The sequence below is a fragment of the Pteropus alecto genome, unplaced genomic scaffold (genome assembly GCF_000325575.1).
Source record: "Pteropus alecto unplaced genomic scaffold, ASM32557v1 scaffold5, whole genome shotgun sequence".
Taxonomy (NCBI): Eukaryota; Metazoa; Chordata; class Mammalia; order Chiroptera; family Pteropodidae; genus Pteropus; species Pteropus alecto.
The window spans coordinates 18,587,501-18,602,099 of NW_006441953.1; the positions used below are offsets into that span (position 1 = coordinate 18,587,501).

Here is a 14,599-nt window from a genome sequence, read left to right on the forward strand (position 1 = left end):
TGTCTTGTAATGTTAATTGGCAATTTTTTTCTTACCTAGTGGTATATAAAATAATTTTGTTTCTTAAAATTGATGGCCTCTTACTCTTTTTCTCCGTAGTACTTATCACGATTTGATAGGTTATTTATTGTCTAGTTATTGACAGTAATTAGAATTAAATTTCTGTTAGGGCAAGGACTTTGTTTTGTTCACTATTATGTCTTCAGTGCTTAAAATAGTACTTGGTACATAATTGACAATAACTACTGAAAAATTGATTGAATAAATGAAGTATTATATTTACTTACAATGATTAATTTTTCATACTATATTAGCATATAGATTGATATCTGTATATGATATGAGATATAATTTGTGTACATAATGATTTTCATTACATATTCAATTTTGACATACATGTGGTTTGTGTTATGGGTGCATAAGTTATTCACACATTATCTGTGGCCTCCTCTAACGTGATGAATGCTCCTTTGCCCAGTAGATCCTATCTAGTAAATATTTTTATTTTTCATCATTTTGAGTTTACTAGTATCATCTCTGATATAAATGTGATTTATATGACAGTAATACTGCTTTGCTTAATTTCTTTACTCAAAGGTTGTAAAGATGTAATTAGTTGTAAGGATGTAATTTGTTGTAAGTAACAGAAATTCCTGTTCAAATTAGCTTAACCAATAAGGAAGTAAGTTTGTTTATATAACATAAGTCCAGGGGTAGAGTATGGTATGTCAGGGTTCGTTAAGATCTTTGTAGGAAAACTACCATTTCCTTGGTATCTTTTTCTATTATTCCTTAACTTTCTAAGGTGTTGTCACAGTTCTAGACTAGATTATATCTAATCTGAATGGTAGCAAAGGAAGCTTGTATAATTTTCTATGCTGGAAATCTTAAGAACCATTTTATTCCAGTGATTCATTATCATTCCTCTTCTCATTTTCCCTTTCTCCTTCTTCCTTGATTTTTAGCAGCCTCAATTCATTTAAAAGTCAAATACATCAGCATGACTAAAGGTTTAGAAAAGTGAGGAAGGAGTAGATGATCATTCATAACTGTATTCCCCTAACAAATACTCTTAATAATTTATGAACCCACTTTTTTCTTTTTAATATACATTTACTGTTTTTTATATAGTTGTAAGCATTGTGTACATTTAGAATTAACTTTTAAAAACATAATGAAAAATATATTTAATTTTTAAACTTAAATACAAACTTAGATTATAGTTCTATACATGCCTGTAAATTTTCATAATGATCATTTTAATAATTTCTTAACATTTCCTCACATGTTGTTTACTTAGAAGTGCTCAGTGTTTTGGTGCTCACACATTTTCGAATATGAGAAATCTGATGGCGTTATTAAGAGATTAAGACCAAAAGAAAATGAACTCCAGGGTACGACATGAGAGGTGCCCTTGGAGTTGTGCATCACGAATTCTCGATTTGTCATCACCTCTCTTCATTTGTGGGGTGGTTTCACTAAAACTTTAACTAGAAAATAACACTTAAAGATGGGCAAATGAATTTTTTAAATGTACCTATTCTATTGTTGCAGATATATATTACCTTCTAAAATTGCCATTTTTAAAAAAAAAAAGCAGTACACGAACATTTTATTTTTCCCTCATGGAAAGAGGTAGTGCGGTCTTGCTTTAAATCACATAAATACTTGGATCATGTTGAGTGCTAGTTGCTGTTCCAAGACATTCTGAAAAATTAAGAGTTAGCTTTAATTCTTCCCAGTAGTTCTTTTTAGGGGTGTATACCATTTACTGAGTACTCACCGTGTGTCAGGCATCCTGCTAGACTTTTAAAGTTTATTAACTTAATCCTAACAATTTAAGGTACATTTTTTTATTGTTTCCATTCTACAAATGAAGAAACACTCAGAATTAAGTGACTTGCCCAAGGTTGAGAGCTACAAAATGGCCCATCTGGTTCATTGTGACTCCAAAGCCCCATACTTTTCTCTAAAAGACAAAGTACTTAAACTGCAAATACTTTCTTGAGAAGATGGTGTAATGCGATAGTCAGTGAAGAGCTATAACTAAAATATGTCAAGACTCTTTTTTTTTTTTTAAGAATGATACCCCAAAAAGACAATGCTGAGCATATAGAACGTTCTGGTATGCACATGTAGTCCCCAGGAAGTTAGCTTTGAACAACCTACACTTCCATTTATATACTGAACTGACTTATTCAGGAGACTCGTGGAATATAGATGTTAGGACAGCTTAATGGCGGGGGATGTAGTAGTGTAGTAGTCACAAAGATACACAGGATTAATTATTTTAAGAGTCAGAATGGATTGTAAAGCTCCAAAGTGTGGGAAACAGCAACTTTGCTTAAGAATTTGAGAGAAGTAGGTGTTATACTACTTATTCACAGACCTAATTGTTTATTCAACAAATATTTACAGGGTTCCCACTGGTATGCCAGGAACCAGGGTGGGTACTGGGGATGCAGTAGTGCATACGACAAAATCCTATCCTCATGGGGCAGAAGCAGACAGTAAACAATGAATATGACAGGTCTTGATCAACACTCTCGTATTTGGGTGGAGGAGGGGTGTCAGATTAGGTGGAGTGATCCAGGGTCCTTTCCAAGAATCAGGTAGTTGGGAATCCAAGTATGTGAAGGACTGGCTTAAGTTACATGTGGATTTTCGACTGTGCATGTAGGTGCTCAGTACTCCTAATCCCTGCATTGTTCGAGGGCCAGCTGTAAGTGTTATGTGAATAATTACCTGTTTTATTCACTGTAGCTCTTCTCAGAACCTAGGGCAGTGCTTGGCAAATGATAAGTGTTCACATATTTGTTCTATGGATAAATGAGTAAATGAACTGATAAATGACAACCCTTTACTTCATAGACCATGTTCCTGTGTTCCTATTCTATTTAAGCCCTTCTATCTTTCTAGTGTTCCCGCCCCCCCCCCACCCCCCCTTCTATTTGACAGCCTCTGACTTTAGTGTGGGAAATAAGATCTCTATACCATTCCTGAGATTGGGTCCAGTGTGCTGCCCTTTGAGTGCTTGCTATGTTTTAGTGATAAAGGGATTTGGCAAAGTCTAGGACCCTGATTGTTCTCATAGTAATCCTGCTCCCAGTTTAGGTTTATGTTTCTCTCAGGAAGCCTTGGGCAGTACTTAAGTATTAATAAAAGGCAACTCTAACTGTTGCATTCTATTTCTATATACTACTACTTTGCATGTTTTTCAATTATTCTATTAGTCTTATTTTCTTAGTGCTTCTGTTTTCCTGCGACATGGTGAGATTTTTCTGCAATCATAGTTTATGAGGAAATTAAAAGGGTAATGGGAAAGTTAAGATTTAAACAATCCTGTGATAGCCTCCAGAGTAGTCAGCTCCCCTCTCCAGCTTTTACTGCTGCCTGTTTCCTGGATCTGGTCTCTTAGATTAGGCCAGCTATCTGCTGCTTCTCTCTGAGATATGGATGTGGAGAGAAACTGTGAAGATGAAGGTCACATGCGCTTATAATATTAATAGGAATGTAGATTGTGAATACAGATTGAAAATCTGTAGCCACAGATAAAGAAAAAAAAAATGATCTTATTTGAAATTTAGATAGTATCTCTGTTTTTAAGAGGAGAAAATTGAACCACATTAGACAGAAGGTCATAGACTGTGTTGGATGGGAACTAGAACTTAGTTTTATATTTCTGGTAAGTATTCAATTTTTCACCAGAATATTAGATTTTCACTTGAAGTTCATTTGCAGTGGAATGAGATCATCTAAGATTATAATATTAGGAAACATGAATTAATATAGAAATATTGCCAAGAGTATACAGAAAAAATTTCCATTAGTTGATGTTTAAAATAATTTTTTTTCCTCTTGTTATCTGAGTAGTGGTAGGAGCAGAACTTATTGCTTAAAGTGATCATGCAGGTAATATATTATCCTAGCATCAAAGAGAGGCTTTTAAATGTATAACTAATTGATTGGCAACATGGGTGGTGGCAGTCCATTAGGTTATGGTGGCCACTCTTAACCTCACAGGTGTTTAAAATTACTTAATAGTTTAGGGCCCACTGTTGACTTTTATTGTTAAATAGAAGATCACAGATGAGCAGCACAGGAGGAATCCACTCTGTCTTACCAATTTGAAGGAGGAAAAGCTCTGTTTCAATATAGTTACCACCTGAACTGATACTGAAACCCTGCTTTCCTCACAGGATTGTGAGCATTAAATGATTTGTGTATGAAAGCAAGTTGTAAACTAGAAAGTGCTCTTCCACCTACAGGGAGCAGCGTTTAAAAACTCAGATCAATACCTAAAAATATTACAGATGTTACAAAGAAATACAAATATTTTGATTTTCATTAATTGTTTTAATGGTAGTTATTTGTTAATAGCCATTGTTTCTTCTTCTAAAAACTAATGTGTAATACTACATGTTATTTCATTCTAGGGGGCTCAGGTTGGTCGAATAGACGCTTTCGTTCAGAGCTTGGACAAAAATTTTATGGTTCCAGTAGGTGGCGCTATAATTGCTGGCTTTAATGATTCCTTCATTCAGGAAATTAGCAAGATGTATCCAGGTAAATAAATCAGTTGCTCTTCAGAAAGAGTAACAAAAAAAACTTCATTTGTACATAGGCTACTATAATAAATCTTAATTTCCAAAGCTTTTTTCCCCTCCCGGATGTAACTTGTTCATTCTTATTTCAGGAAGAGCTTCAGCTTCACCTTCTTTAGATGTCCTTATTACTTTATTATCACTTGGATCAAATGGCTATAAGAAGCTATTAAAAGAAAGAAAGGTAAGCTTTCCCTTTAGGTGTAAAATAATACTCCTGACTAGAACAGCACTCCAAATCATTGATGTTTTTGCCTATTGGTTTATCACTTTGGATTATAGATACTTAGTATCGTCCTAGGGGATTTACTTTGATCTGGGACTACCCTGGGCGATTTGCAATTAATCATTATCATTCCGTTTATCCAGATATTAGGAGAATGGTGGGGAATCTTGCATAGGTGACTTTGCTTTTTTTTTGAGAAACTCCTACATCAAGGAATCTTCGTAGTTTAGTAAAATTCATCGTATTCGTCACTTAGATAGAGGCTCTTGAAGGATAAATGGACAAGCCTTTTCTTTTTAGTTTTTGGAAACTCATCGTCTGGTATATAAACAAATTGTGATACATATACACACAGCAATAAAAAGGAACAAACTAATATATGCAATAACATAATAACTCTCAAATGCATTATGCTAAATGAAATAAACCAGATTCAAAAGACTGCATATTATATGGTTTCATTTGTATGCCATCTTGGAAAAAGCAAAAAATAATCAGGACAGGTAAAAGATGAGTGGTTACCAGAGGCTTGGGTTGAGGGAGGGGACTATTGGCATGGTAAAATATGAGAGTAGTTTCATAACTGTATATGTTTGTCAAAATTCAGAGAAGTGGGCACCTGAAAAGTGGACATCTAAGATTTTACTGTATGTAATTGTCTCAATAAACCCGAGAAAAAAATTTAGATGATTAGAACTTCAGTTTGATAAACTCCAAAAAGTAATCATGGTCATAGATTGTTGTAGCCAAGGGAAGACCTCAGCAAGTCTTTCAAGGAACCTTCTCCACACGGCAGATGAAGCCTTTGTTTATAGATGAGGAAGACTGCCATCTGTTTACATGAGAGGGCCTTAGCTCTCTGGTAACTAGTTGTTTCATTATGGAAAAGATACTTAACTCACAGATTTTATTTCCTCATTTATGAAAGAGACAATTGATATCTCAGGCCACTTCTAGTTCCAAAAGACTGTAGAATATTTCTTAAAACAGCTACTTCCTGGACCATGGGCATTATAATCATGATAGTTGGCCTATAATTTAGTAATCTAGCACATTATGTTGGTAATTTTTAAGTCAGACATTTTGTAAGGTTGAAATGTTAAGACGATGGTCTCATAGTAGCTCATAACCATTTCCACTCCTACTAGGCTGTCTTGGGCTTACCATCTAAACAATGACAAACCCACTTATGGTAGCATGGTCTAAAGTATGGACCAGTGTTTTCGTGAAATTCAAAGTAGATAAAGTTGAGTGTGGGGTAAGTTTCATTGGTTAAATATTTATTAAGCATATATTATGTTTTAGGAATATAATATTGATATAGCAATCAATAAATAGAGATGCCAGCTCTTGTGGCACTTATATATATTGCAGATTGGGGAGACCAGCAATAAAGAAGTAACATAAAACATAAATTATAAAAGTTGGCTTAATACGTAAATTATAAAGTGAAAAGTGCTCTGGAAAAAAGAAAGAATAGAGTAAAATAAGGAGAATTAGGAATGATGATGTGGTGGTAGTGGGAATTGATTTTTTTAAATACAGTGGTTAGGGCGGGCCTCATTTTAAGGTGACATTCAAGTCAACATGGAGAAGTCTGAGGGAGCGTACATGTGTGATGGAGTTTCAGGCAGAAAGCCAGTATAAGGACTAGGGCAGTAAAGAGAGTTAGTAAAGAGGGCCGGAGCAAAGTGAGCATGGAGAGTTTTGAGAGCCAAAGTCAGGGAGGTGATGGGGGTGGGCTGATCATGCAGGGCTTTCTAAGCCATAGTGAGGTCTTCGCCTCAAATTCTGAGTTAAATAAGGAACCACTGGAGGATTTTGAATAGAAGAGTATCATGATCTGACTTATAGTTTGAAAGATCACTTTGGTTGCTGTGTTGACAGTAGGAGGCGGGGGGCGGGGGCAGGCAGGGTAGAAGTTGGGATACCTATTAGGCTTTTACAGTAGTTAAGAAGTGATGTTAGCTTATATCTAGATAGTGACAATGGAGGTGATGAGAAGTGGTTGGATTCTAGGTCTGTTTTGAGCCAAGAGGAGTTCCTGATGAATATATTGTATGAGAGAAAGAGAGAAGTCAGGAATGGTTCTGAAATTTGTGACTCGTGCAGTTGGAAGGACGGAGGGGCCATTAACTGAGATGGGTAAGCCTGTGGGCCTCCGGAGAACACCAGTAGTTCAGTTCCCAGCAAAATTGAATTCAGGATATCCATTGACATCTAGATAGAGATGTCACGTAGAGAGTGGGATATGAGTCTTGTACTAAGAGAAAGGGCTCGGCTGGAGATAAAAATTTGGGGAGTTAATTGGTCAAGAGACTGGATGAGATTGCAAGAGAGTGAGTCTAAGCAGAAAAGAAGTACAAGAACTGAGCTCTGGGGCACTCCAGTGTAAAGGGGTCTGGGAGAAGAAAAGGGACCAGCAGAGGAGTTTCTGATAACAGAAACTTGGAGAGAAAACAATGTCATAGAATTTTAATACTTATGGGTAGATAATATTTTGTGGTGTTTGAGGTGGACTGCACAAATACCTCAAATATCAAAGCTTGAAAATATAAGTAGTTGCTTTTTATTTTTGACCTTTTTAGTTGTCATAGTGTAGTCTTATATTGTAGCTGCTTTTTGCCGTATATTGATCACTCTGCAGGTTTGGGTAAAAATTCATTTTAAACTAAGGAAATGGAATATATAATTGCTCTGATACAAAGTTTTAAGTTAGATATTTAAAGAGTATAATTTATTATATAGAAACTTAAAAATTTTTATATGCTGTTATATCAAATAAGCATACTATTTAGTATTTTCTGGTTTCGTACTTGAAACTAAATAATAGCTAATAACATTAAATATTTGCTATAGTAAATATGTCTTTAGCGATTTTGTAATTAAACTTATTTAATTAGCAAATTAAACTTATATAATTAGCAAATTAAACTGATAATCTGAATGCACATTCCCTAAAAAATTACCATCAGGTATCTGTAATGAAACTTGGGCCTTGAGTATGGGTAGTCTAGACCACTGTGCACCTTTGAGTTTGCCATCAGTCCTTCTAATCTTGGCTTCCTTTGCTTGATACATAGTAGATGCTCATCAGATGTTTGTTGAGTGAACCACTGCAGAGTATTTGGGAATACATTGGTTCACTGTTGTATAGTCATCCCTTGTTTTACACACTATAAGTATCTTTTTGGAAAGTTAGTCAGAAAGCAAATAACATTTCGACGCTGACTTCCATTAAGTTAGATGTTCTTACAGAAACATCTCCCTGTATGGGTATAGTTGAAAACTTGTAAAAAGGAATGAAGTAAAAGGGTGATTACCTGTTGTGTATAACAGGTACTGCACTTCTGGAAATGGGACTTCCTTCTCAGCTGGTGCTCCTCTTCCACAGCATTTTTCTTACATTAGGATTTTGGAGTTGTTAATTTTAAGAGGGTTTTGTCATCATTTTGGAATCTAAGAATTTCCTTTACACCATGATTCTTCTTCTGACTTTTGACATTTAGAGTTTGACTTTAACAGTTTCAGCTACCTGTAAATGATTCCAGAGGCCCATGCACGTGTATGTTTTGCTTAGCATGAGTGAAAATGCACCTGCTTTGAGAATGATCTGCAGGAGTATGTAGCTCAGCTGGTGAATGGCTTCAGATGGCAACCCAGCTCTACTTTTCATAGGACTTTGTTCATTATTGGATAAGTATTTTATGGGAGAAATTTTATATTCTAGTGATATTTATGAATTGGATGGCTCCATCTCAGATTTCAAGAGGTAAATCTCTTAGCAACATCTGAATCTTTGTTCTTTTCCTTTTATCTAGACAGATTGGAATAAACAGGATCAGGACAAGAATAGGTTTGTAGCTACAGGGAATTAGTATGTGTTTATAGGAGACCTGTTAGCTAACATTAGTTCTTTTAACCTGAAAACATTTTTAGGCTAAGGGAAAAGTAAATGAGTAAGGAGACAAACATTTTTACAAATGTCTACTGTATGCCCAGAACTCCATCAGGCTCATCGTATCTATTATTTCATACTACTCAAAGTTTAGGAGGTAGGTATGACCCCCATTTTACAGACGGAATTGAGGCTCTGAAAGTCACATACTTATCCAAAGACCATATGTAAGTACCAGAACTGCCACTGAAACTCAGGCCTTTGTGATCTAAAGTCTCTGCACTTTGTCTTACCACTCCCCTCTGATTGCCTCTGGTACAGAGGGAGCGTTTATTGGCTCTGTAGTAGGCATTTGAGCCATAAAAGTGATGATCTAGTGACCTGCCATTCTTACCTAGTGTAGGTATGTAAAACTCCAAAAGCTCTGTTGTATTAATTGATTTTAAAATTCTTTGTATAGAGTTTACTTACGATAGAGACTATCTGCAGTAGTAATCTTCAAAGTATTAGAATGCTCATTTGAGAACTCTGTCATTGTAAGTGAGTAAAAGTTGTTCTTTAACAACTTCATTCAACAGGCAACTCTTTTCTTTGAAATATATCGATGTCCTCCATAAACCATAATTGCATATATGTAGCACAAATATTGTTTTTTTTATTGGCTTTGTTGCAAAAATAAGGGCTTTTGTTTAAATAAACTTGCTTTTGAACTGTGAAAATTTAATCGTGATAGTTTTATTGGTTCAGCTCTGGAGAAGCTGAGGCAAAGCTATTTTGCTTCAGCCAGAGCTATTTATATACCATCACTGAGAGCTCCTTTTTATATTATCGCGTTATTGCCTACTAAAAAAAGAGTGTTAAAAGAAAACGTAGGATTTTTTTTTATTCTATGCCCTTATTCACCACAATGATATTTTTAGAGGTTATTTCATCTAGTATATCTCTTCAGAAAAGGCTTTATCTTTTGCACAGTAGAGGCAGACAAGAACTCAGCTTGAAGCCATTCCTTCTCAAGCCTTCTCTTTTGAAGGGTGAAAGGATCAGAGAGAGTGGCACTGTGTGTGTGAAATGAACCTCTTTGCCCTTGGCCCTTCCTGATCAACACATCTGCTTTATTGAGGGGAGAAATGACCATGAATTTAACTGAGAAGGCCTTTAAGAAAAGGGGTTCAAATTTAAGAAACTGCTTCTTTGAGTTTCTCTATGCAGAAATAAAGATCAATCTGTGAAATTTATCCTCACTTCTGTTTTGCTTCCAGAGAAGACCATTATTCTGCTTAGCTTTTCTTTTAGAAGAGCGCTTTATTGAACAGGGCAGGCAGATAATCATGGTTGCAAATGTTTGCTGAATTGGACAACTGCAGAAGAGGAATGATAGTAGAATGGCTGTTCCAGTGGCTGGAATTCGTTAGCTGAAGCTTGGCGGACAAACTAACTTCTAAAAGAACACCAGACACAGTTGCAAACAATATCCTATAACAAAGCTGAATTTGGAAGCGTTAGTAGATCTGCAGTCCTAAAAGTGGAGTAGTTGAATCTCAACAGAAGCCTGAGATTTCAGGCCTGAAGGTGGGGCCTCAACAGAAGAATTTGAAAGCAGTGCATTAGCCTGCGGTGCAAGAATGCCAAGTGTGCCTGGGTCCATTTGTCTGGTCACAGTCACAGAAGCAGCACAGTACGTTTATACTGTTATCTTCAAGTATGGACATCTGTGCAGGGATGTGTACCTACAGTCTATTTATATTTAGTCCATCCTTTCATGTTATCATTGAAATACTAGACTACTTGTTAAGTTTCCTTTTTGATTTATTTACCCACCACATGAGACGTACTGTAATAATACGTGAAGTTCTATTTTCACCTTATCCTCTAGCATGAAATAGTATGTTTCAAAAAACATGATTATATAAGACCTTTTTCTTTAAAATGTAGTGAATTGTGTGCATCTTTGGGTTATGGGAAGGGATAGGCTGAATGTTGGGTTTCATGACTGCAAATCAATTTGCAAAAGGCCATTTGAAAGGTAATGCTTAATATAATTCAGCTTCTCTTCCATTAACATCTTGAACTATGGTGTAAAGTTTTGTATTTTCTAGAAATATAGCTGACATTAGCATTAAGGTATACAGTTCAGCTTATCTCTAGTGAAGAGTCTTTTAAAATTAAGTTAAATACAGCACAAAAGACATAGAAAATCAATAATATTTCATTTCTTATAAGTAAGATCTTTCTATATACCTTTGCTTGGGGTGCTTATAAATTTCTCCCTTTACAGAGTATTTTATAATAAATGTCAGTTATAGATTTAACTGTAGCAAAAAAATTGTGCAGGTTCTGTAGCACCTTTAATATATCAGGTAAAAAACTGCTTAGCTAAGTATTAGTGTAGGAAATAGGGTACAGTCTCCTAAACGATATATTTTAATGTAGTGACATTAATGGGAAAGCATTTAGGACCTTAATATGTGGAATATTGTAGGATTCAGTATATTGAGCTTTAAGATAATTTAAGCTTCTTTGCTTATTGGGTTACCTATCATAACCCTTTACACAGAGTAGAGATACTGTAAATATTTGCAGATAGATGTGAACTTAACTCACAAATATTTTGTCTAATTATTCCCATACTAGTGATATATATGAGATTTAGTTATCTTAGTAATATGTTTATAGTCAAGATTTCTTTCTTAATGTTAGCTTCATTAAAACTGAATTCTAGGGGCATTAGCAAGTGATTGATAGAACTGATAAAACTAATTTGTTAAAGTTTTAGAAGTTGAATATTGGGGGAAATCTCAGTTTTTTAATAGCCACGTATTTTTAATGCATCGTAAGTTTAAAAACGCTGTCTAGGGATGTTACTAAGGAAACATTTCCTCTCTCTTTAGGAGTAGCTAAGTGTAAATTAAGTATAGTTGACCCTTGAACAGCAGGGTTGGGGCACCAACCCTTGCACATTGAAAATCCATGTATAACTCTGACTTTCCCAAAGCTTAACTGCAATGCACCCTTGGTATCTGTAGGGGGTTGGTTCTCAGACCCCCTCCGATACCAAAATCTGCAAATGCTCAAGTCCCATATATAAAATGACGTAGAACAGTGCAGATAATCAGCCCTCCACACCCATAGATTCCAAACTGTGGATCAAAAATACTTTTTTCAATCCATTTTGGTTGAATCCATAGATGAGAACTCGTGGAAAACAGAGAGCCAACTCTATTTATTGAAGAAAATCTGCATATAAGTGCACCTGTGTAGTTCAGACTCAGGCTGTTGAAGGGTCAGCTGTACTCTCCATGTGTGACCACAATGGTGATTATTGTGGCAGCCATACTAGATAAATATTTTAAATTGGCCCTCACCACTGAAACAAGTTTTTTATTGTTACTATTAGCAGGGAAAATGTAAGAGTCTATAAAAGGCATTTCCTGGCTGTCAGATTTGTTTCTGCTTGTGAGAGGTTGATGAATTTGAGAGTAAGAGAATTAGACAGATACAAATTAAGACTGTGGTTTATAATATAGATGAAAAATGAGCAATTAATATATAAATCGAAATGTGACTTTTTAAAAAACGATATAGAGCATTTAAATTAGTGCTCTAGTTACTTTATAGTAGATGAAAATATATAAATTCTACTCTTCATCATCACTGGTATGGTGCTAAAAGATTATGAATTGTTCCAGTTGCTTGATTTCTTTATTCCATTTGATTATCTTACTGTTTCACCTTCTGAAGTGAATATCGGAATATTAGTTTAAGAAGGAGGCGCCAGAAATCTTTATATTTCTAGGAAAAGATGCCTACAATAACTTCTTTTTTCTGTTTCCAGTGATAACATTTGCCTCCTTAAATATTTCTCTACACTTTTTTTTTAAATAACAAAAGAGAAAGGCTTATCACATGTATCAGTAACACTTACTCATAGGTTCATTAGGTATGACAAATGTGGATAACTTTTTGAATATTAAAAAAATCCATTTCTTTTACAGATCTAAGATTTCATAGTTCTGACATGCCAAGAATTGATCTTATAGTATCTCCTAAAAATTTAAGGACAGCAATTAGTTTAAATTTTTTTCAGGTCAGAATGTAAAATATATTGTGTCGACGAGAGTAAAAATATTTGTGGTCTTCAGTAGACTCAATAATTCATAAACGTGGTAGGAATTTTCCTCTTAATCTTTACCTAACAAAAGATGGAGTTAGTCATCTATGTGCTTTAGACATGAAAAAGCTATTCTAAGCCCCAGTGTGGGATCAGACCGTGCAACCCTCACCTTACAGAAAACTGAAGCAGCTTTTGTGTGGCCTTTGAAATTGGAGAAGTATCGTTTCCTGCTGTCTCCCCAACAGGATATTCTGTTGGCCCTTGGCTCTTAGGAGTGTGTATCTTTAGAGTTTATAGGTTTGACTGTGGCTGGAGGCAGTCAGTGCAAGTGGATTTGTTTAGGGACAGACTTTTTTGGGCAAATTCTCATTTTAATACTCTTGAAAGGCCTTACTAGGAGAAGAAAGTTTAACTTTAGGTCAAACAATTGCCAACTTAATATTTATTGTAACTTCGTTAAATTCCTACTTACATACGTGTGCACATGAAATTTTATACTTGTAAAATATATTTTTTTAATTTCTATTGTTAGATATACATTATTTTCTAGAGTAGGATCAAGAATACAATTTTTAGTTTTTGCTATATTTTTTGAGTTGAGGGAATTATTAACTTTAAATTTATATACTTTAAAGGAAATCCATTTTTAACTACTCCTCCTAAGTTACTTACATTCTAAAACCCTGGCACATTTTTCTTGGTGTTGAGAAAACAATGGCGAAGAAGACAGAGTCCATGCTTTAAAGGAGTTTTTCCATTCTAGTTGGTTGTCATAGGCATTGTTCACTTAAGCAGATAAATGAGATACTTTCTGGTTGTGATAAGTATAGTGAAGGAACCAAAACAGGTAATGGTATTAGAGGTAGACTGAGAGCTGGAAGTGGGCAGAGTCAGAGAACTACTTTTATAGGGAAATAATAAAGGAAGATCTCCTTAGTGCGTGACAAAAGGGACCACTCATGGAATGATCTGGGAGAAGAGCTTTCCAAGTCGAGCGGAAGCAGACGTAAAGGTTCTGACACTAGAATGAGCTTGGCATGTTCTTTTGTTGGAAAGGAGGCTGATGTAGCTGGCACCATGGTCAGTGCGAGAGAGGGATAGTTGCTGAGTTGGGCATGTTGGCTGGGCCAGATCATTTGGGGCCTTATAGATGAAAAGTTTTTTTAATACTTACAGGACTAAGTCATTGGGAGGGACATGATCTAATTTATGCTTTTAAAAGGCTACTCTGGACTCTGTGTGTTGAACAGATTGTAGAGGGGCAGGACAGGAGGCAGAGAAATCATTTAGAATGCATTGCTGTTGTCCAGGGAAGGGGTTGACAGCTGCTTGGACCAGAGCAGTAGCCCTGGAGGTTCAGAAAAGAGGATGGATTTGTGATTGATACATAATAGCTCCGGAGCAGGAAAAATGTGCTAGTTCATTGCCTGCCTTCTTTACCTAAATCCTGTGGTTTCTGATAGTTGTGGCAACTTTGAATCTCACTATATTGCAACAAAGGAAAGAATTGCTCCTAAGGCCCATGAATGAGTTTAATTTACAGCACAGACTTCACACCAATCAGATTTTGTCTTATTAAATCTGGCAATTTGCAGTAAGTACTTATTTGATTTTATTTAAGTTTAACATTTTGTTGTTGCAGGAAGTATTTTCATATTTGTCCATCCAAGTAAAGAAGCTGTCAGAAGCCTACAATGAAAGACTGTTGCATACACCTCACAATCCCATATCTTTAGGTAATTTTTTTGGGGGGGGAAAAA

The 14,599-nt window shown here is 35.5% G+C and overlaps 1 protein-coding gene across 2 annotated transcripts in view; it reads left to right on the plus strand.

Annotated features, from left to right (window-relative positions):
• SEPSECS (Sep (O-phosphoserine) tRNA:Sec (selenocysteine) tRNA synthase) overlaps nucleotides 1-14,599 on the plus strand; it is a 29,240-nt gene that overhangs the window by 9,496 nt on the left and 5,145 nt on the right. For both annotated transcript variants that reach the window (XM_006918955.3, XM_015595030.2), the window contains exons 7-9: nucleotides 4,437-4,566; nucleotides 4,697-4,788; nucleotides 14,482-14,575. In XM_006918955.3, coding sequence (XP_006919017.1) covers nucleotides 4,437-4,566; nucleotides 4,697-4,788; nucleotides 14,482-14,575 — 316 coding nt within the window. The remainder of the gene's footprint in view (nucleotides 1-4,436; nucleotides 4,567-4,696; nucleotides 4,789-14,481; nucleotides 14,576-14,599) is intronic.